The sequence below is a fragment of the Panulirus ornatus genome, chromosome 40 (genome assembly GCF_036320965.1).
Source record: "Panulirus ornatus isolate Po-2019 chromosome 40, ASM3632096v1, whole genome shotgun sequence".
NCBI classification, from domain to species: domain Eukaryota; kingdom Metazoa; phylum Arthropoda; class Malacostraca; order Decapoda; family Palinuridae; genus Panulirus; species Panulirus ornatus.
Window position 1 is genome coordinate 9,281,897 of NC_092263.1, and position 22,952 is coordinate 9,304,848.

Sequence of the window (22,952 nt, forward strand, 5' to 3'; positions counted from 1 at the left end):
CTTGCTGCCTCCATTCATTCCCGTCGCCACCCCACCACACATGAAATGACAACCCCCTGCATGCTTGTGAGGTAGCGCTAGGAAAAGACAACAAAAGCCACATTTGTTCACACTTAGTCTCCAGCTGTCATGTACAGTGCACCGAAACCACAGCTCCCTTTCCACATCCAGACCCCACAAAGCCTTCCAGGGTTTACCCCAGACACTTCACATGTCCTGGTTCAATCCATTGACAGCGTGTTGATCCCAGTATACCACATCGTTCCAATTCACTCCACTCCCTGTACGCCCCTCACCCTCCGGCATGTTCAGGCCCTCATCACCCAAAATCTTTTTCACTCCATCCCTTCACCCCCAATTTGGCCTCCCACTTCTCCTCGTGACAGCGAGAGACTGAGTGTCACCGAATGTGGCCTTTGTTGTCTTTTCCTAGCGCTGCCTTACGTGTGCATGGGGGTAGGGAGGTGTCATTTCATATGTGGTGGGGTGGCGATGGGAATGGATGAGGGCAGCAAGTATGAATATGTACATGTGTATATATGTATATGTCTGTGTATGTATATGTATGTATACGTTCAAATGTATAGGTATGTATATGTGAGTATGTTGGCGAATATGTATATACATGTGTATGTGGGTGGGTTGGGCAATTCTTCCGTCTGTTTCCTTGCACTACCTCGCTAATGTGGGAGACAGACAAAGTATAAATAAAAAAAAATACAGAAACACCCATACCTGCACATATACATACATATACATATCAACATATACATACATATACATGCACTGACATCTACATATATACACATATACATATTCATACTTGCTTGCTTCATCCATTCCTGGTGCTACCCCACTCCACAGGAAACAGCATCGCCACCCCCTGCTTCAGCAAGGTATCACTAGGGAAACAGACAAAAAAAAAAGCCGCATTCGTTCACACTATCTCTGGCTGCCATTTGTAATGCACCGAAACCACAGACCTTTCCATGGTTTCCCCTAGACATTTCACATGCCCTGGTTCAGTCCACTGACAGCACGTTCAACTCCGGTATACCACATCATTCCAATTCACTATCCTTTGCATGCCTCTCACCCTCCTGCATGTTCAGGCCCCAATCACTCAAAATCTTTTTCACTCATTATATTTATGCTTTTTCAGCTATCCTATTTTATGCTAATTTTACTTATGCTTTTTCAACTTAATGCCACTGACAAAGTAGATGGACATTTCAGTTCATACATTGTAGTTTTAGTGTCAACATTTTTTCACATAGGGGAAAATGTGAAACGTCCCCATCAAAAACCAGGGAAACTCCATCAACAATCATAGAAACCATACTAACCACACATGAAACCAAACATATATCAGATGTAGAGGCACAAAGCCTTACCTCATTGTTTTATTACCCTCTCTAAACCTTACACACACACACCTGGCTTTCTTAAGCACTACATGTTGTGATTATATACTACACATTATGTAGCAGTTTTTTATGTAAACATTTATCTATGAATTGTATTAGTTTATTTGGTTATGGTGTCATTAGTGTTCATTTTGTGTTGTGCACAGGTTTGTTTAAGTTATGTATCTTATGTATTTACTTAAGCTGTGTCAGGATGATCAAATATTATTGCCACCGAGTGCATCCTGATTTTATAACATTATCCCAGTGGGAAAAATGCTTTTGATTTATGCCTACATGATATAAGTTTGAGTCTTCAGGAACATCTTGAGCATAAACAGAGGACAAGGTGTAATTTCTACATACAGGAAACTTAGAAGGTTCAGGAAAGAATTAAAAATTGGAGTTAATGTATTGAAATGCTGTTGAGGTAAAGAGCAACAAAAAAGTGTTGATGATGAAAATACAGTATACACTTCATGAGACTGGAGCCATGATTGGAGTAATGTTAGTAAAATATACAGGAGGATAAAACATACCTGGAGTTCATCAGAGCGGGTGAATCTCTTATTGCAGAAAAGCCAAGAGCAAATAAATGGTCGTTCTCCTGAATGCCATCTTAGGTGAGCTCTGAGGTGTGACGTTTTGCCATACATCTTATTGCAGCCAGGAATGTGACAGATGTGCACTTTTTTCTTGTTGTCTCCTCCACGGTCACCTTCTTTACAGTTTGGACATGAGCATGCAACCCGACGTAACCTTGTCTTGCCTGCATCATTGGTCGGTGAATCTTCAGGCTGAGGAACCACTTGAGCCTGGTTAACCTGACCTCCTGTTGACACGACCCACTTTGTTCCATCACTCTCACCCTGGAGTCCACTGGCACCTGTAATACAAAAAGTTTTTGTTTTTCTCATCTGGTTTTCATTCCTTATCTTAAAATACTATTTACAACTATAACCTCTCATTTCTATTCGTGCAACATGCAGTTCCAATCACACAAATGCTCAGATATTTCTCTATTGGCATTCAATTATTCTTAGATTACTACTAGTATATTCTGACGGTATGACCCCTTCAAACACTTATCCAGTCATCAAACTGCTATGGAACTTTTTTTTCAACACACACTTTCCTATACAATTTCCATACCAGTGTCTTACCACTATACTGCATGATATTTTTTTCACATCTATTTCCAGACAGCAGACAAATTGAGGGGAGGTAATTGGGGGGTGCCTATTGCTTTGCTATCCTGTTTCTACCACTTAAAAAAGTTTAAACAGGTAACCTTGTTTAGAACCAACAGGTTTCCTGTTATGTCCTTACTATGCATCTTTGCTCTTGCTGATTAGCTGTTGAAAATCCCTACATGAGGTGTCAACAGTATGGGTTTCAACATTCTATCCCTCACCAAAGGAATGATTTAACCTGAGAGAGTCTTATCGCTGCCCCATCTAAAGGTTAAAAGGAAATCTTTTAATCTTATTCATTAGTACTGGTTCACATAAGTTTTCTTACTGATTATTTGTGCTCCTCCTGGTAAAATCTGTGTTGGTATGGCGCTGGTGACAGGTTGAGTAGTGGAGGTGGGGACGGCACTCAAGGTGGATACTGAGATGGGTTGTGATGCTCCTGCTATGGAAGATGTGAGGGTTTGTAAGGACGACGGAGACAGCACCTGCACCTGTTGGGAGAGAAATTACAACACTGTGATGAGGATTTACACAAAATGAATATGTAATCACTGATGTGTGATGAAGCAGTACTGTATTCCAATAGACTCCATGATACAGGGGGTAATGCTTTGTGTTCAGAATACATGGGACAAGGATTTGAGTCAACAGCCAAGTAGAGATGGAACAATATTAGTCTATGATAGGTGCAGAGTTAGTCACTGTGTGTCATAGCTCTAGAACAACTAATCCTCTTCCCTTGTTTTAATAATATATTCTGAAACATTTTCAGACTTTTTATGTACCTATGATCTTTAACTACTTTCTCAATGACATCAGGCAGGCCATGGATAAAAACCCATTCATCTATATCTTTATCCTATGTCTCATGTAAGAAACAGAATATGATCCTCCACAATAAGGGCTCAGCTTCATAATTATTCACATTACATAAAAAATTTATCGAGTTGTGAGGTGAGAGATGGCAACAAAACCTATACAAAATAAAAAATTTCAACAGCACATGTTCAACAGGGATGAAAGCCATTTCATATTTACATATTTTGCTCTCTCTCTCTCTCTCTCTCTCTCTCTCTCTCTCTCTCTCTCTCTCTCTCTCTCTCTCTCTCTCTCTCTCTATATATATATATATATATATTTTTTTTTATTATATTATTTTGCTTTGTCGCTGTCTCCTGCATTAGCGAGGTAGCGCAAGGAAACAGACGAAAGAATGGCTCAACCCACCCACATACACTATGTATATACATACATGTCCACACACGCAAATATACATACCTATACATCTCAACGTATACATATATATACACACACAGACATATACATATATACACATGTACATAATTCATACTGTCTGCCTCTATTAATTCCCATCGCCACCTCGCCACACATGAAATAACAACCCCCTCCCCCCTCGTGTGCGAGGTAGTGCTAGGAAGGACAACAAAGGCCCCATTCGTTCACAGTCTCTAGCTGTCATGTAATAATGCACCGAAACCACAGCTCCCTTTCCACATCCAGGCCCCACAGAACTTTCTATGGTTTACCCCAGACGCTTCACATGCCCTGGTTCAATCCATTGACAGCACATCGACCCCGGTATATATATATATATATGTATATATTTGTTTATGGATGGGGTTGTTAGGGAGGTGAATGCAAGAGTTTTGGAAAGAGGGGCAAGTATGAAGTCTGTTGGGGATGAGAGAGCTTGGGAAGTGAGTCAGTTGTTGTTCGCTGATGATACAGCGCTGGTGGCTGATTCATGTGAGAAACTGCAGAAGCTGGTGACTGAGTTTGGTAAAGTGTGTGAAAGAAGAAAGTTAAGAGTAAATGTGAATAAGAGCAAGGTTATTAGGTACAGTAGGGTTGAGGGTCAAATCAATTGGGAGGTAAGTTTGAATGGAGAAAAACTGGAGGAAGTAAAGTGTTTTAGATATCTGGGAGTGGATCTGGCAGCGGATGGAACCATGGAAGCGGAAGTGGATCATAGGGTGGGGGAGGGGGCGAAAATCCTGGGAGCCTTGAAGAATGTGTGGAAGTCGAGAACATTATCTCGGAAAACAAAAATGGGTATGTTTGAAGGAATAGTGGTTCCAACAATGTTGTATGGTTGCGAGGCGTGGGCTATGGATAGAGTTGTGCGCAGGAGGATGGATGTGCTGGAAATGAGATGTTTGAGGACAATGTGTGGTGTGAGGTGGTTTGATCGAGTAAGTAACGTAAGGGTAAGAGAGATGTGTGGAAATAAAAAGAGCGTGGTTGAGAGAGCAGAAGAGGGTGTTTTGAAATGGTTTGGGCACATGGAGAGAATGAGAGGAAAGATTGACCAAGAGGATATATGTGTCGGAGGTGGAGGGAACAAGGAGAAGTGGGAGACCAAATTGGAGGTGGAAAGATGGAGTGAAAAAGATTTTGTGTGATCGGGGCCTGAACATGCAGGAGGGTGAAAGGAGGGCAAGGAATAGAGTGAATTGGATCGATGTGGTATACCGGGGTTGACGTGCTGTCAGTGGATTGAATCAGGGCATGTGAATCGTCTGGGGTAAACCATGGAAAGCTGTGTAGGTATGTATATTTGCGTGTGTGGACGTATGTATATACATGTGTATGGGGGTGGGTTGGGCCATTTCTTTCGTCTGTTTCCTTGCGCTACCTCGCAAACGCGGGAGACAGCGACAAAGCAAAAAAAAAAAATATATATCTTTTATGTATTTTACATTATGAACATAGAGAAACATGCAACATTTTTCCCCATACATTTCCAATGGTGAATATCTTCACTCTTTTGAAAGAAAAAGGTTCAAACAATAATGAAACACCTTTTCAAGAATTTTGCAGGCCGATGAAACTATCACAACATAGAAGTCGTTGCCAACTGCTTGCACAAAGAAATACAAGTGTAAAGTAGAGCTACATTGATGATGCCTCGGTAAATATAACATAGTGAAAATAAGTAAAAGATAAACTATATATAAGGCTGGAAATATAGCATAACCAGCATTTCCTATCACATATACCTGTTCATGAAATGCAAAAAATTAAATACACAAAATGTCTGTTCATTTCATGCATATGCAATTCATATAGCAACAAAGGATAAGAGTGACCATACAGATTAGACTACTAATGCACCTTTACTGAATCTGATATCACCTTAGTGCTGTCAGTAGAAACTAAAACACCTGCATTTTGCAAGACAGGTAGTCTGAGAATGTGAGCATCCAAAATAATTCCACACCAAAGAAATAAAAGCGTACCCAAAGTTTTACTCGTGATATCCCATTGTACCATGTTCTGCATTCAGCATGCCATGTGTACTAAACTCAGTATATGTCAGAGTCCTACTAAACAAGAGAAGTGTAGTAAGAATGGTTACCTAAGAAAGCATGGAACGTGTGCAGAAATGTGAAACATGACTCTCACTCAAAGAACAAAAATGACTATCAAGAGCTGGAGTTTATCAGATTTTCTACAGGTCGAAATCATGAGAGTTTTTGCTCTGGTAAGAAGGGCCAAACTTTCATTTACTCTCTTTGGCCTAAGTGCTTACTTCTTTCAGCCCACCTACTAACATTTTTTTTTTTTTATAGCTGTTTTCCTTTGTTTTTTTTCCGAATGTACATGGTGCTCATGTTTACGGGAAGCTTTATCTCCCAAGTTTTGCCTTTCACATTACTTCCTTAGACAGCTAAGTATAGCAACAGACATAATAAATGATACTCAAATTCCATATGATACTGTTAAAACCAGTATGTCTACAGAAGCCAGAATTGCTGAAACTATCAAGATTTTCCTCGCATGTCTTCTCATCTCCAATTAATTCTTAGGGTATATTTGAGCCTGAGGCAAAAGATGTGCCTATGCAATGGCAAACTCTTCAAAATAATTTCTTATGTCCCAATAGATAATGTTTTAGTGCACTCCAAACACCTCGCAGCAGCATCGAGGGATAATATGATTCGAATGTGCAGATCTGCAAAATCAATGACTACTGGGCTCTCTTACATTTTCTTTTTTCTCTATTCTTGTTTGCTGTTTCCCATCTTAGTATGGTGGCATCAAGAGCAGACAACTAAGCCTTCGGGGGAAAAAAAAAATCCTTGAGCCCTTCTTTTGAAACGTAATAATACAGGAGAGAAGGGTTTCCAGCCCCCTGCTCCTGAAAATGAATGAGTTAATTTTGTGCAATCTTAACATGGGCACCTGTGCTAATTTTTACTATGGAATAAACATCTGTTAAATCTATGATATGTTCAATATATGAGAAACTCCTTCAGTTTATTGTGAATCAAGCATGATTACTTTTTTCACAGCAACAAAACTGCGCCTAGTATAGTTTGTGACCTACTACAGAATTAATTCCATTCTCAGCTAACTAAAGTAATTTATAAGTTAAAATAATTGGAGATAATTCTATAAGATCAATGATGCATTGCTTAGTAAGCAATGATAACAGTGTACGTAGTTGATAAAGTTAAAAGCCAAACTAATCAATGTAACAAGTGTTCATACAATGCTTTACTAGATTACAGTCTAATCAAATTTTGGAACTGCCTAGCCAAAAAAGCTTTCATATCAAGCGTAGTTTGTTTTTATGTTGAAGGCTCCAATCACAGACAAAAGTTCATATGAAGGCCGGGTCTTAAAATACAGAAAGAATAAGGAAAGAGAAAAAGAAAAGACACGGGAAAGTATTTATGAATTTTGGAGGAAGTGAAAAAACCTGCCTTTCAAAATGTGCTAGGTCATAGTTATTGGGAAAGACATGAGAAGGTAGAATTGCCTTAGTTAATATGAATGACAGTGTAATAATTCTTTGGTTCTGAATAGCTGCTGATGACTGATAAGAGCTCAGTTGAACTGAAAACCCTAATTACAGATTATCACATTATACTTGGAAATGGGATGAATGCCACTTTTTTTCTCATTTCAAATAATAATACTAGAGGAAATTTATGTCTGCTTTGATCAGCCATGTTTAACCTAGTTTTTAAATGTTTTTTTCTTGTGTGTTTGACATTTCCCCCATTAATAAGGTAGCACCAGGAACAGATAAAGAAATGGCCTTATCGTATCCCATAATTTGTATCTTTACCCTGGGTTGCAGGAAATGCTGAGTGAGATGTGAAAAGCAGCTTGCATTTAAAAGGAATATGACAAAGTAATACATAAAACTAAGGAAAGTCTTGACTCTCTGTGATGTGCCAAGAAGACTTCTACATACTGTCATGAGGTATGTAAGGTGGAAACAGTGTTTGTGTGTGATTTAATGGTGCGATGAGGGAGTGACTGCAAAGTATATGGGAGAGTGCATCTAGTATATGTAATGTTATTTTTTTTTTCATTGTTTTATGGATGGGGGTATTACATGAGAGGGAAGTGCAATACAAATGAGGTCTGTTGGAACAGATTGGAAGGTAATAGTTATCCTTTACAAATGATGATATTCTCATTGCTGAATCAGAGGAATAGTTGGTTACATTCATAGGCTACTTCAATTAAGGTAGTTGGATACTGAAAATATACTATGGGTTAAAACAAGGACCTGTTTTCTAAGAGATGAACAGCCAGAGTATACTACAAAAGAATAAGGTGTATATCAATATAGGTACTTTTTTCTTTTTCTTTCAAACTATTCGCCATTTCCCACGTCAGCGAGGCAGCGTTAAGAACAGAGGACTGGGCCTTTGAGGGAATATCCTCACCTGGCCCCCTTCTCTGTTCCTTCTTTTGGAAAATTAAAAAAAAAAAATATAGGTACTAAGGGATGATAATGAAAGGTGGTAGCAAGAAAACTAAAGACTGTAGCAGGAGATCTGAAGCTAAGGCAAGTTAAAAGAAATGAAGATGCACTGTGAGCTCTTGGGAACGGGAAGAACTGAGGTGAAGAATATACAAGAAACTGGTAATGAAGTACTTAAATGAGCTTGTACAAAGAAAGCAGATGGGAATACTTAGTTTTTCTCAGGCCCAGATAGTTATACAATAAACAAATAAACACACCTATCTTTCCCACCTTAGTGACATAGTATCAGGAATGGAAAGCTGGGCCTTCAAAGTCCAACTCCTGTCCCTGCTTTTAGAAAGTAATAATACAAGAAGGGAGGATTTCTAGCACCCCTACTCTTGCATTTGTTAATCCCCTTCAACTCACTGATCATGGGTAGTTTTCTTTGTATTCTATCCACATGAATAAGGGAAAATAATATTAGTAATAATAAAGTAACATTTTTTTTTATACTTGTTCACCCTTTCCCATATCAGCAAAGTAGCACCAGGAACAGATAAAGTACAGAAGCATTTCATTTTGTTACATCGCAATTTAAAAGAACACTTTTTTATCCAGTAAAATACCCTGGACTATTTATTGTAAGTGCTTTCTGAAAACAGGTTTATTTCAAAACATCAATATAAGGCCTATTTTTCATGCCGAATAAGAATCTGGGATTGAAAGGTTGTTTCCTTGCCATTATTTCCTGAAACTAAGGACTGATTTGTTTTTTCATATTTGATCACTGTTTCCTGCGTTAGCAAGGTAGCACCAGAAACAAAGAAAGGCCACATCTGTTCGCATCCATTCTCTAGCTGTCATATATAATGCGCCAAAACCACAGCTCCCTATCCACATATTAAAAATCTCACAAGTACATTTTTCATAATTTTTTGGTATCTGTTAGCCAAAGGAGGCATTATCATTTCAAGTTTGGAAGCCTTTCATTACTTGATATTCCAATCTTGAAACAAAAACTTTTCAGGCAGGGGGATGCTTTTGTGACTTTGTCACAGCAAATTGTGAAGTTGAAAACTTTCTGGGAAGACAATGCAAAACTTCAAATTTTCTGAGAAGGTAATGCAAAGCTTCAGGTTTTCTGAGAAATAAAATCAAAATAAAATCAAAGTTAAAGATTTAAGGAAGGCTGCACAGTTTCAAGTTATTTATGTAAAAAGTTTGTGGAGTTATAAAATTTTGGAGAATGTGGTATGAATTTGCCATTATTGCCTGCTTTTTAAGTGGGCGGTTTAATTTAAAAGTTTTATAAGGGTGTGTGAAAATTGTAAATTTTTGATTGAGGAATGGAGTACAAAAAACACAGATGAAACTGCAAGTATGAGCAGATATATATGCAGTGTAGATAATATTCTGTTTGATGAAATATTGCAGTTATTAATGTGTGTAGAGTAAATGGCTCTATAGAGAATAAAAAAATGAGACTGGAGAGATGAGAAGGAAAGAAAAAGTTTAACTACTATGGATATACTCTACCAGAAAAGATGAAGCTCAGACAATAATGCATAAATTCTGAACACAAATGAAACTGTACAGATCCTGAATGAAAAAATAACACAGGAAATTTCACAGAACTATGTACAAAAACAAACCATGGAGTTGCCTTAAAATGAATGTGGCTAATGATATCACTAGTGCAAAAGTAAAATGAATGTGGCTAATGATATCATTAGCTTAAAAGAAGTTTTGGAAGATAAACAGATTGTGTTTTACAACATGAAGAATAAACCTTGGGGAATGGGGAATACATACAGTCCACCGTAACTTAGAGGTGATAGATACCTCACTAAATAGAGCGAGCACAATCTGAAAAGACTGACAGAAAACGGACAAAAAGTTTCCCTGAAAGACCCAGTGATGAAAAAGTGTCGATAAGAAATGTGACTACAGTAGTGGCAGTGGATTAAAGTTCCTTAGAAAAACATTCCTGAAGTGTGTGACACTGCAGGAGGCTGATGATTACTTACAATAGCTTGACTCAGTTTTAATTCAGCCCTTTATGCAGTGTTCACTTAGTTAAAAAGAACCTGGTCCCCAAAAGTTCTCACCTGGCCAATACCAGGAATGTGTTGAAACATAGGCTGCACCACCTGTATTTGAGGGATCTGGATGGTATTCTGCTGGGCAGCCACGGCTGTTGGAGCAGCTGTACGCAGTTGTGATGCCTGACTCACCGGTACCACTGTCACGCCTCCACCCGCAACTGTTCCTGGCAACTGAGGAGGAATAAAATTCCATCTAATATCTATCCATCTGTTATCATGAAATCTGCTTCCATTTACAGAGAGTGAATCAAGTACGTGCAGCTTTACAGCACATTCGTATATATTCTTAAACTTGCAACTGGTGTGGTAAATGAATAGGTCTCCCATACTACAACAGCACTTGATTATTAATCTCTAAAGACTGATTTGAATCATCAGCAGAGACATCTCCAATCAATCGTCCATTCTTCATACAAGTTTCCACAGCAAAATAATTGTGATTCACTTGGCACCTAACTCTGGTCAATCATCCATTTTTCATACAAGTCTCCACTACATTTTCATTTTCTTTAATTGAAGGCTCCAGTCAGACAAATGTCCACATCAAGGCCAGGCATTAATTGGAATATGGAGAGGATTATGAAAGGGAGAAAGAAAAGACAGGGGAAAGTACTTACAAATTTTGGAGGAAGTGAAAGACCTGTCTTTTAAAATGTGCCAGGTCATAGTTATTGGGAAAGACGAGAGAGTAGAGTTCCACAGCTTCAAGGGGAAAGAAAAGGTATCAAAATGGCCCACCCTTGAGTTGCCAACAGCCACACAGTAATCTTGTAACATAGCAGCTTGTTAAGTTTTGCATAGTCTTGCTAATGGTGGGGGCACATAAGCAGCCAGCTCTAGGGAGCAAAAACCAAAGTAATACCTACAGGGGAAGTGATAACAGGTAGTGATGGTGTGTTTGATGACAGAGTGGTAGATGTAGGGTGTTTGGGTCAGAGTGGTATGCAAAGTAAGAGAGTCATGGACAGTGGTCTGGTGAAGAGAGAAGAGTTGGTGAAAGCCTTGCCTAAGATGAATTGTAGAAAGATGGCTGGAGTGGATGTTGGTGAAAGGCTTGCCTAAGATGAATTGTGGCAAGACAGCTGAAGTGGATGGTACTGAAGTTGAATTAATTAAGAAAGGGAGTGAGTGTGTTGTTGACTGGTTGGTAAGGACTTTTCATGTTTGTATGGATCATGGTGAGGTGCCTGAGGACTAGAAAATGCATGCATAGTGCCACTGTATAAAGGCAAGGGGGAGAATGGTGAGAGTTCAAACAACAGAGGTATAAGTTTGTTGAGTATACCTGGTAAATTGTATGGGAGGATATTTATTGAGATGGTAAGGGTTTCTGCAGAGCATCAGATTGAGGAGGAAAAGTACGATATCAGAAGTGGTAGAGAATGTGTGGATCAGTTGTCTGCTTTAAGGAATATGTTTGAGAATTACTTAGAAAATCAGATGGAGTTGGATTTGGAATTTATGTATTGGAGAAAACACATGATAGGGCTAATACAGATGCCTTGTGGAAGGTCATAAGAATGAAGTGTGGAAAGAAAGCTGTACAAGCAGAGAAGTTTTCATCAAGGGTGTATGGCATGTGTACGAGTAGGAGCAGAGGAGAGTGAATGGCTCTCAGTGAAGGCTGGTCTGTGGCAGGGGTGTATGATGTCACCATGGATGTATAATTTGTTAATGGATGGGATGGTGAGGGAGGTAAATGTGACAGCCTCAGAGAAAAGAGCAAGTATGCAGTCTGAGGGGGATGAAATGGCCTGGGAAGTGAGTTAGATGTTTGCTTGATACAGCACTTAAGGCAGATTCAAGTGAGAGACTAAAGAAATTCGTGACAGTTTGGAAGAGTGTGTGAAAGGAGGAAGTTGAGAATAAATGTGAATAAAATCAAGGTTTTTCGATGTACCAGGGTTGGGGTGTGGGTTTGACGGGAGAAAAATTGGAAGATGTAAAGTGTTTTAGATACCTGAGTGAGGACATGACAGCAAACAGAATGATGCCACATACAATTCAGTCCCTTTTTGTAAGTAATTCTCGCACAAATTCTTCCAGCTCAAGCAACACCCTCTAACCCTCCTGAAGCCACCTTGCTTCTCCCTAGTCAGATGTTCTCTGCATGACAGCACCGTCCCAATCACACTCTCCCACACACCTTACAAGGTAAACTAAATAGACTTATTCCTCTATAATTCAATCATTTACTCCCCCCCCCCCTTTACCTTTATACAAGGGCACTTAACAGGTGCCTTACTTTGGGTCTAAATCTCATCCACTCCTGCAGCTTTACTAAATTCATCTGATACAATGCTTTTATCATCTTCTTACTATGCCATTTGCTAGAACTCGCTCACTCCACACACCATCTTGTCCCAAACCCAAACTTCTGCCTCCCTGTCATCTAATACTGTTCAGAAGTCACTCCATCTCACCTTCACATCTCTGTTAGGACTTACCCATTCATTCTCCACACAGCCACCCCCCCATTTCTTATCTTGTTCTCTACACATTATTTCACTTTCTTTACAAACATTTTCTTATTCTAAGTTCATCAACACTCTCTCAACCCATTTCTCATTTGCCCTCTTTTTCAGTTCCAGTGCCTTTCTCTTGGCATCCTGCATCCTGCTGCTTTTCCTTGTACTCCTCTCAGTTATTTGCTCTCCTACCCTCAGATACCTTCCACACAAATCCCTTTCCCCATCTTATACTTTCACATGCTAGGGAATCCATTGCTTCTCTAAATACCATCAACTACTCCTTTCCTTGTTTTGAATGAGATGTTATGAGCAACTAAATGCCCCCATCAAGACAAACAATGGCCCATTCACTCATATAAATATATATATAAACATCCATACTTGCACATATACATACATATATACACATATACATATATATACACAAACACATATATATATATATATATATATATATATATATATATATATATATATATATATATATATATATATATATATACATACAGTACATATTCATACTTGCTTGCCTTCATCCATTCCTGACGCTATCCCGCCCCACAGGAAACAGCATAGCTACCCCCTGCTGAAAAAAAAACACATGGAAAAGGAAACACAAGATGCTGTGCACTTTCATGTATTAACACATCAGTGGACAGTCACAGACTGAGAGGACCAAAGACCAATCAAGCTAGACACATACACAGAGAAGAAGGAACACGGACCTAGTGATTAGCGAGAAACAAGGTTGGTTCAGGTGTCACCCTGACCCCTCCCTTTATCTGCATATTGACCTGACATAAAAAGGTGAAAGGGCAACACAAGATTGACATACTGCTTGTGTCGACCCCTTCCCCCCTTTTTATACACAAATATAAACATATACACACATGTACATATTCATACTTGCTTGCCTCTATCCACTTCCTAACTCCACCCCACCCCACAGGTAACAGCATCATCACCCCCTGCTACACTGAGGCAGTGCAAGGAAACACATATATATATATATATATATATATATATATATATATATATATTTTTTTTTTTTTCATACTATTCGCCATTTCCCGCGATAGCGAGGTAGCGTTAAGAACAGAGTACTGGGCCTTTGAGGGAATACCCTCACCTGGCCCCCTTCTCTGTTCCTTCTTTTGGGAAAAAAATAAAAAAAAAATATATATATATATCTTTTCTTTCAGGCATGTTTGCCATTTCCTACATGAGCAATGTAGCATCCAGAACAGGTGTTTGATCCTTAGAGGTACACAATTTATCAATGAACCCATTGGGAAGGATGAAAAGCTGGGCTGACTACAAACTGCCCACCACAACCAGAATTAAAGCCTAAGTGGTCTTAACCCCAAGCAACCATGAATGTGTTGCTGTCAGCAAGTCTCACTTATTCTCACCCTATGCCATTCTTCACTCAGTCTCTTTTAATATCTCTGTACAACTGATCTTCATTCCCTTTTTTCCTATAAGCAACACTAAATTTCATACTTGCCTCCATCGCCTCCATCCCTTGTGTGCACATAATTTTTTCATACCACTTTTGTCAGTATCCAAACTTTCCTTGTCTTTTATGATTAAGGATTTCTTGTTCTTTTCTCTCTTTCATACATTTTTGGCTGTTTCCCACGAGTGAGGTAGCATCCCCTTGAGGGGAAAAGTTATGGATTTTTATTCATATTATTTTTTGTGAACTTGGCATGCTTTTCATATTTTCAGCTGTCAAATGACTGCACACCTTATATAAGGATGCAAAAATTAATTATATTCCTTTCTGTGAAACGGGAAATTTAAAAACCAGTTAAATCTTCTTTATGTTGTCTCTGTTTCTTGTACAGATGAAAAGGCCTTCCTCAAGCATCAATGATCTATCTCTGTGAGACGCATACCAACAAAGAAGCATAAGTATATATATTTCTTAATGCGCAATTAAGAATTCTTCCGTGGGGCAGTCCCTTTTATATCCTTTGAAAAACTTTGCTTATACAAATTTCATAGTGAATCTAAAATAATTAGTCTCAATGTTTTGTAGGTTAAAGTTTCAGAAAACACTAACATTGCATTTAAAGAGTAATGGGTTTCTGTCTCTTACTTGTGGGGAAACTGTGATGCCTTGTGGTATGAGTTGTGATGTATTTGAAACTGTTATGCTTGCCCCAGGGCCCACCACCTGTGAGGGGCTCGTCGCTGTTATACTGGTGGCTCCTCCAGATGAAGCCTGAGAAAGAAATTCCTGAGCATCATTTTCACAATTTTCATGCAGTAATCAAAATCTTGGGGAAAGGCTGACCAGTCACTAAATTCAATTCTTTATCCATAAGCAGCAAAATGGGTTCTGTACATCTATCTATATATCCCTGATGCCTGTTCCAACTGGAACTCCCTCAAAGGGGTGGCCATGGCAACAGAGTCTCCATAAGCAAAGAACTCCACTGCTGCTTCTTAGTTTTTAGTCCCCACCCTTAATAGGCCATTGGCAGAGGGCAAGTCTAGCACAAAATGGGATTATTTTACATTCTTTCAACTACAATATCATACTTAGCTATTTTTCAGTTCTCCCTCTTTACTTATAACAATAATCCTACCCTAAACTTGTGTCTAGTTATTACAAACCATTATTCTATTGTTTTCCCAAGAACTGGATGCAAGTAAAATTATTTTGTACATTTATTTTTTTTTAAATTCCATTATTTTAACCAAACCTAAGGGCCTTTCTTGTGGCATTTTTGTATTTTCTTTCCTTTCTCTTTAAAAAAATCATGTATTTTCTTTTCTTATAATGGATGTTATTTTAGGTATCTCGTTTCCTATCACATACACTATTTCTCACACTCAGAGCAGAATAAGAAATCCCATCTCCATCAAACATTTCCCGTGCCAGTCATTTTCACACCGTTTTGAAATCCCAAAAAACAAGTCAACAAACATTTGCCACAGATACCAAATTTTGCTACTATGACTAATTTCACAAATGAATACATGAGTATAAAGACTGGAATGTTGGGATATTACTTGTGCAAATGAAAGAAGGAAGTGATAAATGGGAAAATTAAGAACGAGAAACAAGAAATCAAGATCTCTGACAGACAGCGTAGGACAGTGTAGAACTTGAAAGTGTTAATCACAATGTCTCCAGTGTTGACATAAAATATGATCTGCTGACAGAGGAAAGGTAAACCTTTACCTGCTATAGCAAAGTTTTCACTGAACATCAGTCATATACCGTAATACGCAAGCCAATGTAAAGAATTTTTCAGTAAATTATCCAAGAAATATTTTGTTTTGAAATCAGAACATACGTATACAGATGACCAGTGACTAAATATCTCGGGAATGTTCTGCAAGGGCAAACCTGCCCTGAAACTGGATATATGAAATAAGTAACAGAGTAAGATAAAAGACTTAACTAATTCATCTACAAAGATGGCTTTGAGCTAGTGAAAAGCATGTTTTTCAGCTGTTCTCCTCATGTGCCTTCATTTAGTTCTTTTGCAAGCCTCTGGATGGACCTAAGCAAGGGAGGAAAACAAATGATTATGCTATGGTCACACTTGATGCACTTAGAAAATGTAAATATACAATGTCCTGAGGACTGTCTGGAAAATGTTTTTATAAAAACAGCGCAATCATCTATTTTGCCACAAGCACCTCATACAACCAACTGTGATATTACACCAGTGATATCCTTCTGCCTAACTGCCATGTAGCTTGCTAGTTCTTGGATTACAACACGTGTTGGAAGGTGGTCCATCCTCCATAAGGGTAAGTGGACTGGGCAATGATGCGAGGGCAAGTGAGGAGTCTTTAGCTCAAAAATATACTTTTCAATTGCTTAGAGCTCACTTTTAAATTCAACTCTCAATATGTATTCCACCTCCATGTCATCATCCAAAAGTAACTAAAACAGGAGGAGGACTTATTTACTAAAGAAACTGCCTGAACTTTCCACGAGAAGAACAAACATCTTTAGGTTTATTCTTTCCTGAAGTAGACAAACAGATCCTACTCTTACCGAGGTTTTGGCTTGACTTTATCCTCTAAGGATTAACCGTCACATGGAGTAAACTGTCAAGGCAAAAGTCCTGCTGAACTCCAGATCTTGTCATCTGATCATCCCACAAGACACGCACAATACAAGCACTTTTACTATGGAATACTTTTCCAATGTGCTCCCTCTCAATAATCCCAAGTTCCGAGCAGCTGTGGAACTCCACCCATGGCCATGAAAAAACGATCTTAAAATTAACAAAATATTTTTCATTCCCAATAGTAATGTCAAGGACAGTCATTATGCAAAAACTGGAGAAAGCATTTGATGTGATCCAAAAGAAAAGTTTCATGGCTTCGCACTGAAAGGCTTTCTCCTAATCAAGAGGGCTTTATGTTTGCTAATACAAATGAAATGGCATACAGAATAAGAAACTGACCACTCCTGAAGAGGAGTGAAAGTAAAGGGGCTACAAAGCCTCCCCTCCAGTATTGTTACTTTCCACAAGAAAGAGCAGAGGAAGGAGCCATGCAAGAGCTTTTCCACAAGGATTCAGTCATCTGTTCCTGATATTAAGAAGGGGAGATGACAAACAGGTATAAAGAAAAAACTAACCAAACTTGCTTAATATCTTCAATGAAAACAGACACTAAGTGTCTCAACTTCACAAGTGCTCGTCTAAAGTTAAAAGACTCTTTATCCCAAGGATATGGTTGAGAATAAAAATGCCAAGGACAGAGCAAATCATGCTTCCTGTGGATGGATATCTAGCTAACCCATGTTATTAGGCAGGTGTTCCACTCTCGTTAACAAAGCTAAATATAAGTTCAATTGTCCTCCAATTACAGCCAGTTTTCTTTATACGATCAGCCAGACCTGAACCTTCCTGTGGAAAAAATAAAAGGACTATATTGCCTCTATGATCTAGTTTTGGCAGCACTCACTTCTGAATTACAAATCTGATTTGAGGTAATTAACTACGTCCAAAACACCTGGCCAACACAACTCTTCATTTTTACAATGGCAGTTCTGCGTAAAAACCATGTCAATGTCTCAGACTCAAAGGATATAACTCAGCTAACAACAAGAACTAGGGTTCTGGTACTGAAAATAAGCCAGAGCCTTGTATGGTGAATCGCAATGTGAACCTAATTAGGAGAGCAAGTTGACCCTAGGAAAACAGAATTGATCATGAACCATCCATTGATTTCACTGCATTTAAGATGAAGCCTGCTTCTGATATATGACTAGATGACAACCTGACAAATTCTTCTTCTGAATTCCCTGTAATGAGAAAATCTTCATCATATACCATCAAAGCTGAAATTAACCTCATAGAAATATGCAAGGATTTGCTTAGCCTAAAGGGTATCACTCCAAATTGCCAAGTTTTCATGCCTGCCTGGAAAACCATGTACTAACCTATATTTACAGTTCACAGTTTTGTCTGCAAAATGCTGTGTGCACTTCCACTGCGGTCATTTTGAACTTTTGTTGTTATTTTTAATTCCCTCAAATCAAAATATCTAGAACCATTCTACAATAATAAGAAAAGCAAAACAAAATGCATACAGTACAAGAAGCAGTGATTAGGCTGCCCCATCCAAACAGTATAGTGGCAGCCATACTGTGGCAACGGATGCAAGTGCTGTCTCCTGGAGTTCTTGTTCTCAAGATGTAAAGAGTACTTGTCTTATGATGGTAGATGAGAAAGCACATGAAACTGAATGCCCTAATCACAGCTATCTCATAAGTGCTACATACTTTTTCAATACTTAATCACTGTTTTCTGCATTAGTGAGGTTGCACCAGAAACGGACGATGAAGGGTCACACCCGCTTACCCCTGGGAATACTGAAGAAAGAATACTGCTCACATATTCCATGTGCATCATAGAAGGAAACTAAAAGGGGTAGGAGTGGGTGACTGGAAATCCTCCCTTCCTGTATTACTTTCCAAAAGAACAGAAAAAGGAGCCTATGTAAGGATTGTTCCCTCTAAGGCTCTGCCATCTGTTCTTCATGCTACTCGCTCATACAGGACATGGCAAGCATGTATGAAAAAAATATTTCATACATATTCACCATTTCCGGCATTAGTGAGGTAGCATTAAGAATAGAGGACTGAGCCTTAGAGGGAATATCATTACTTGGCCCCCTTCTCTGTTCCTTCTTTTGGAAAATCAAAAACGTGAGGGGAGGAGTTCCAGCCCCCTGCTCCCACCCCTTTTAGATTCCTTCTATGACATGCAAGGAATACATGGGAAGCAAAGGCACAACAAGCTGACATTAAGTAAGAGCAGCAGGTCCTCACACCACCAGCAAGAATGGGGAAATGAGTGAGGAAGGATGGACTATTTTGGAGTGAAAAGTTCCTTAACGAGACTGTACTCCTTTTCATCCACTAAAAATGATATAACCTTGTCAGAAGTGACTTTCCAACCCCCAAATCCTTCCTATATATAGTAAGATAAAAGCTTTTTTTGTATAATGATGTCCATATAAGATGCATGAATCCATCTTGTACCTGCTGTGCTGCTTGTTGCGCTTGTTGCTTGTTATCGGCTGAAGCATTGGTAGTTGTGCTTGTGTGGACAGTTGGTATGGCTACAGATGGTGTTGATATAGTACTGGTTGTCCAGGTAGAAGTGGTGATGGGCTGAGACGTGGCCAACTGAGTCATGGCTGCAGCAGATCCAAGGCTAGCAGACCCTAAGGACATCATGCCTGATGCACTGCCCCAGAGCATCTGCACCTGTTGCACCTGGCCATTGGGAAGTAAGATCTGTGCAATCTGCGGTTGAGCCTGTACCTGCTGTGAAGAAATAACAAACCATTCATAAATGAAGACAGACACAATGAGATACAAATAATGTATTGTAGCCTTCTATTTATTTATCTACTGTCTATCATCTATCATCCTTAACTCTGTTCCAATTTACATGAATGTGGATATCTAAGTTTAAATGATTACTGATGCAAGTCCAGTGTTATAAAGTATAAAAAAGTCTTCCATGTCACTTCAACATCTCTTACTTAAATCTGCATGTGGAATTCAGTCATGAAGTAAGAGCAATTCCATCCCTTCCTCCACTCTCAGAAAGAAAAAAGAAAACAGCCTTCAACAGTTCACTCAATAGTTTATTGTATTTTTTTGTCTACTTTATTTTTGTGAATCATAAGCAGTTATATATCATTTCTAGCCTTCCTACTGCTATTCAAGATGACAGCACTATCTTAACACATATGCTATCAGTGCAACTCTAACCCTTCCCCCACATAACTCCAGCTCTCCCAGCATGATCCACACCATCAGTTTAGTAATCTTACATCATATAATCATACAAGACAACTAGGACATAAATATGAAGTAACAAGGCCGCTGTTCCTGGCACTAACTCACTTAGGAGGGGAAAGGGTAGACAAGTATGAAAAATATCAAACTCCACATCAACTTGAAATTCTTCTCTCAGTTACATTAACATAAGAGAGACCTGGTTTTACTGAAAAACAAGTGAATCAATAAAACTCTATAAAGCAGAAGTACGTGACAAAACCTGACTGATGTCCTTAACAGAGCTAATTCATAAACTAAGGGATTAAATAAACATTGTAGAGAGTCTGATTTAACTTAACTTGCTTATCTTATAGTGGATCCCAGCTGATTCGGAGTACTATTGCATACAAGTTCTATAAAGAGAAAACAACAAAGTCCTTACCTGTGCCAGCTGAGGCATGACTTGTAATGTCTGGCCATTGGCCTGCACAACATTTGGTAAAACTGGAATCTGCACTGGGAACGGAATAGTTTGCAGGACAGTCTGGCCTCCGGCTGTTGATATGGGTATTTGGACGGGTATGGTAGCTTGGGGTATACCAGCAACCCCTGACTGCATCACTTGCGTTGCCATCTGACTAACTTGTGCCGCTTGTGTGGGAGCTCCTTGGCCTGCTCCAGCACCTCCTGTGCCTGTTGCAGGCCGCACACCTCCCACAGTTATTGGCTGGAGATAAAATAATGTTATCTTAATAAAAACTTCATAACTCCTGTGCTAAATGTGTTACAGAATTTCACAATAACTTGAAAATTTTAATGATGTTGACTGCCAAGAGATGGACAATTTAAGAGATACAGTACTTTTACTAACAGTTTTCTACTATTCTGAAACTAACCCATGAACATCAACATGTATAGAGTAATGAAAGAAATAGTTATGGCCATCAGAAGACATGCCTTTAAGCTCTTTTTTTTCTATTTTTGAATTTCAAATTTTTGGAAATAATTAATTGGCTGGAATGAAATCAAAATTTGAATAAAGATAATATATAACTACATCATATCTCAACTAGCTATACTACTAATCTATATTAACATCTGTGTATGCAAAAAGTACTAATATAAAAAAAAGTTACCATCAAACACTCAGCCAAAAGAAAAAAAAAATCCATCTCTCATTACACCTCTTCCATTACAATAGCTACCTAAGACTTTCTTACCGTTCCCACTTGGCCCACACTTTGCACATTCTGTATGATGTTCTGAGCACGGATGAGTTGTCCTGGTGGAGTGAATATTGCCTGGTTTCCCGCTATCTGTATCTGCTGTGCAGCAGGAGCGTGCTGGACAGAAGCTGGTATGTAAATGGCCTCTTGTCCATCAATCGTGACTGTCTGCATCTGGGCCTGGGGCATCACTGAGTATGTCTGGCCATTTGCAGTTATGATTTGAGCACCCTGGGGTTCTCGCCCCTGAAAGAATTATACATTCAGTATCTTTTTCAAGTAAATACATATTCATTATGACATATACTTAATTATCTATTTTTTATTTTTTATTTTATTATACTTTGTTGCTGTCTCCTGCGTTAGCGAGGTAGCGCAAGGAAACAGATGAAAGAATGGCCCAACACACCCACATACACATGTATATACATATATACACGTCCACACACACACATATACTTATTATAACTAACCCTGGACCAGTTTCTATGAAAGAGCCCTGGTGCTACCCAGGATCTCTTACTTATATATATATATATATATATATATATATATATATATATATATATATATATATATATATATATATATATATATATATATATATTATCCCTGGGGATAGGGGATTAAGAATACTTCCCACGTATTCCCTGCGTGTCGTAGAAGGCGACTAAAAGGGGAGGGAGCGGGGGGGCTGGAAATCCTCCCCTCTCTTTTTTTTTAAATTTTCCAAAAGAAGGAACAGAGGGGGCCAGGTGAGGATATTCCAAAAAAGGCCCAGTCCTTGTTCCTAACGCTACCTCGCTAACGTGGGAAATGGCGAATAGTTTAAAAGAAAAGAAAATATATATATAATATATATATATATATATATATATATATATATATATATATATATATATATATATATATATATACAAGCACATATACACAGATATTTACTTATATATACACATGTACATATTCATACATGCTTGCCTTCGTCCATTCCTATGATACACTATTTTGTATTTATAAAATTCTCGTTGTATTCATCTATTTATCTATCTTAAGTCTAAATTCAAGTGCTTCCTCGTCATGAAACTCGCATCATACACTTGGCATTATTAATTCGTTAATATCAGGACAAGACGAGTATTCTATCGCTCATAATGGCCATATTACACACAATAACAATAAACCATTCAATTTTTGATCGATATTTTTCTTTTTTTTTCAAACGAAATTCGTAACAAAATTGTATTAATTTACTTTTTTTTCTTTTTGCTCGACACGGTAAATAAACACACACACAGGCTCATAAGGATGTGCGCGAATTAAATTAATGTGGCCACACACACACACACACACACACACACACACACACACACACACACACACACACATACATACACACACACACACACAACCATTGAAAGTGGTCAACAAGACTGACACACACACACACACACACACACAACCATTGAAAGTGGTCAACAAGACTGACACACACACACACACACACACACACACACACACACACAACCATTGAAAGTGGTCAA

At 38.6% G+C, this 22,952-nt stretch overlaps 1 protein-coding gene across 5 annotated transcripts in view; it reads right to left on the reverse strand.

Annotated features, from left to right (window-relative positions):
- LOC139761348 (uncharacterized) overlaps positions 1–22,952 on the reverse strand; it is a 49,505-nt gene that overhangs the window by 10,226 nt on the left and 16,327 nt on the right. For 3 of the 5 annotated variants that reach the window (XR_011715502.1, XM_071685430.1, XM_071685429.1), the window contains exons 2-8: positions 21,406–21,657; positions 20,628–20,912; positions 19,436–19,723; positions 15,014–15,139; positions 10,442–10,609; positions 2,928–3,093; positions 1,946–2,292 (exon numbers count right to left, since the gene is read on the reverse strand). Coding sequence is in view for 4 of the 5 variants with exons in the window: in XM_071685430.1 (XP_071541531.1) it covers positions 1,946–2,292; positions 2,928–3,093; positions 10,442–10,609; positions 15,014–15,139; positions 19,436–19,723; positions 20,628–20,912; positions 21,406–21,657 (1,632 nt within the window). In the remaining variant the exon portion in view is untranslated. The remainder of the gene's footprint in view (positions 1–1,945; positions 2,293–2,927; positions 3,094–10,441; positions 10,610–15,013; positions 15,140–19,435; positions 19,724–20,627; positions 20,913–21,405; positions 21,658–22,952) is intronic. The other 2 variants (XM_071685431.1, XM_071685432.1) reach the window with 2 other exon arrangements.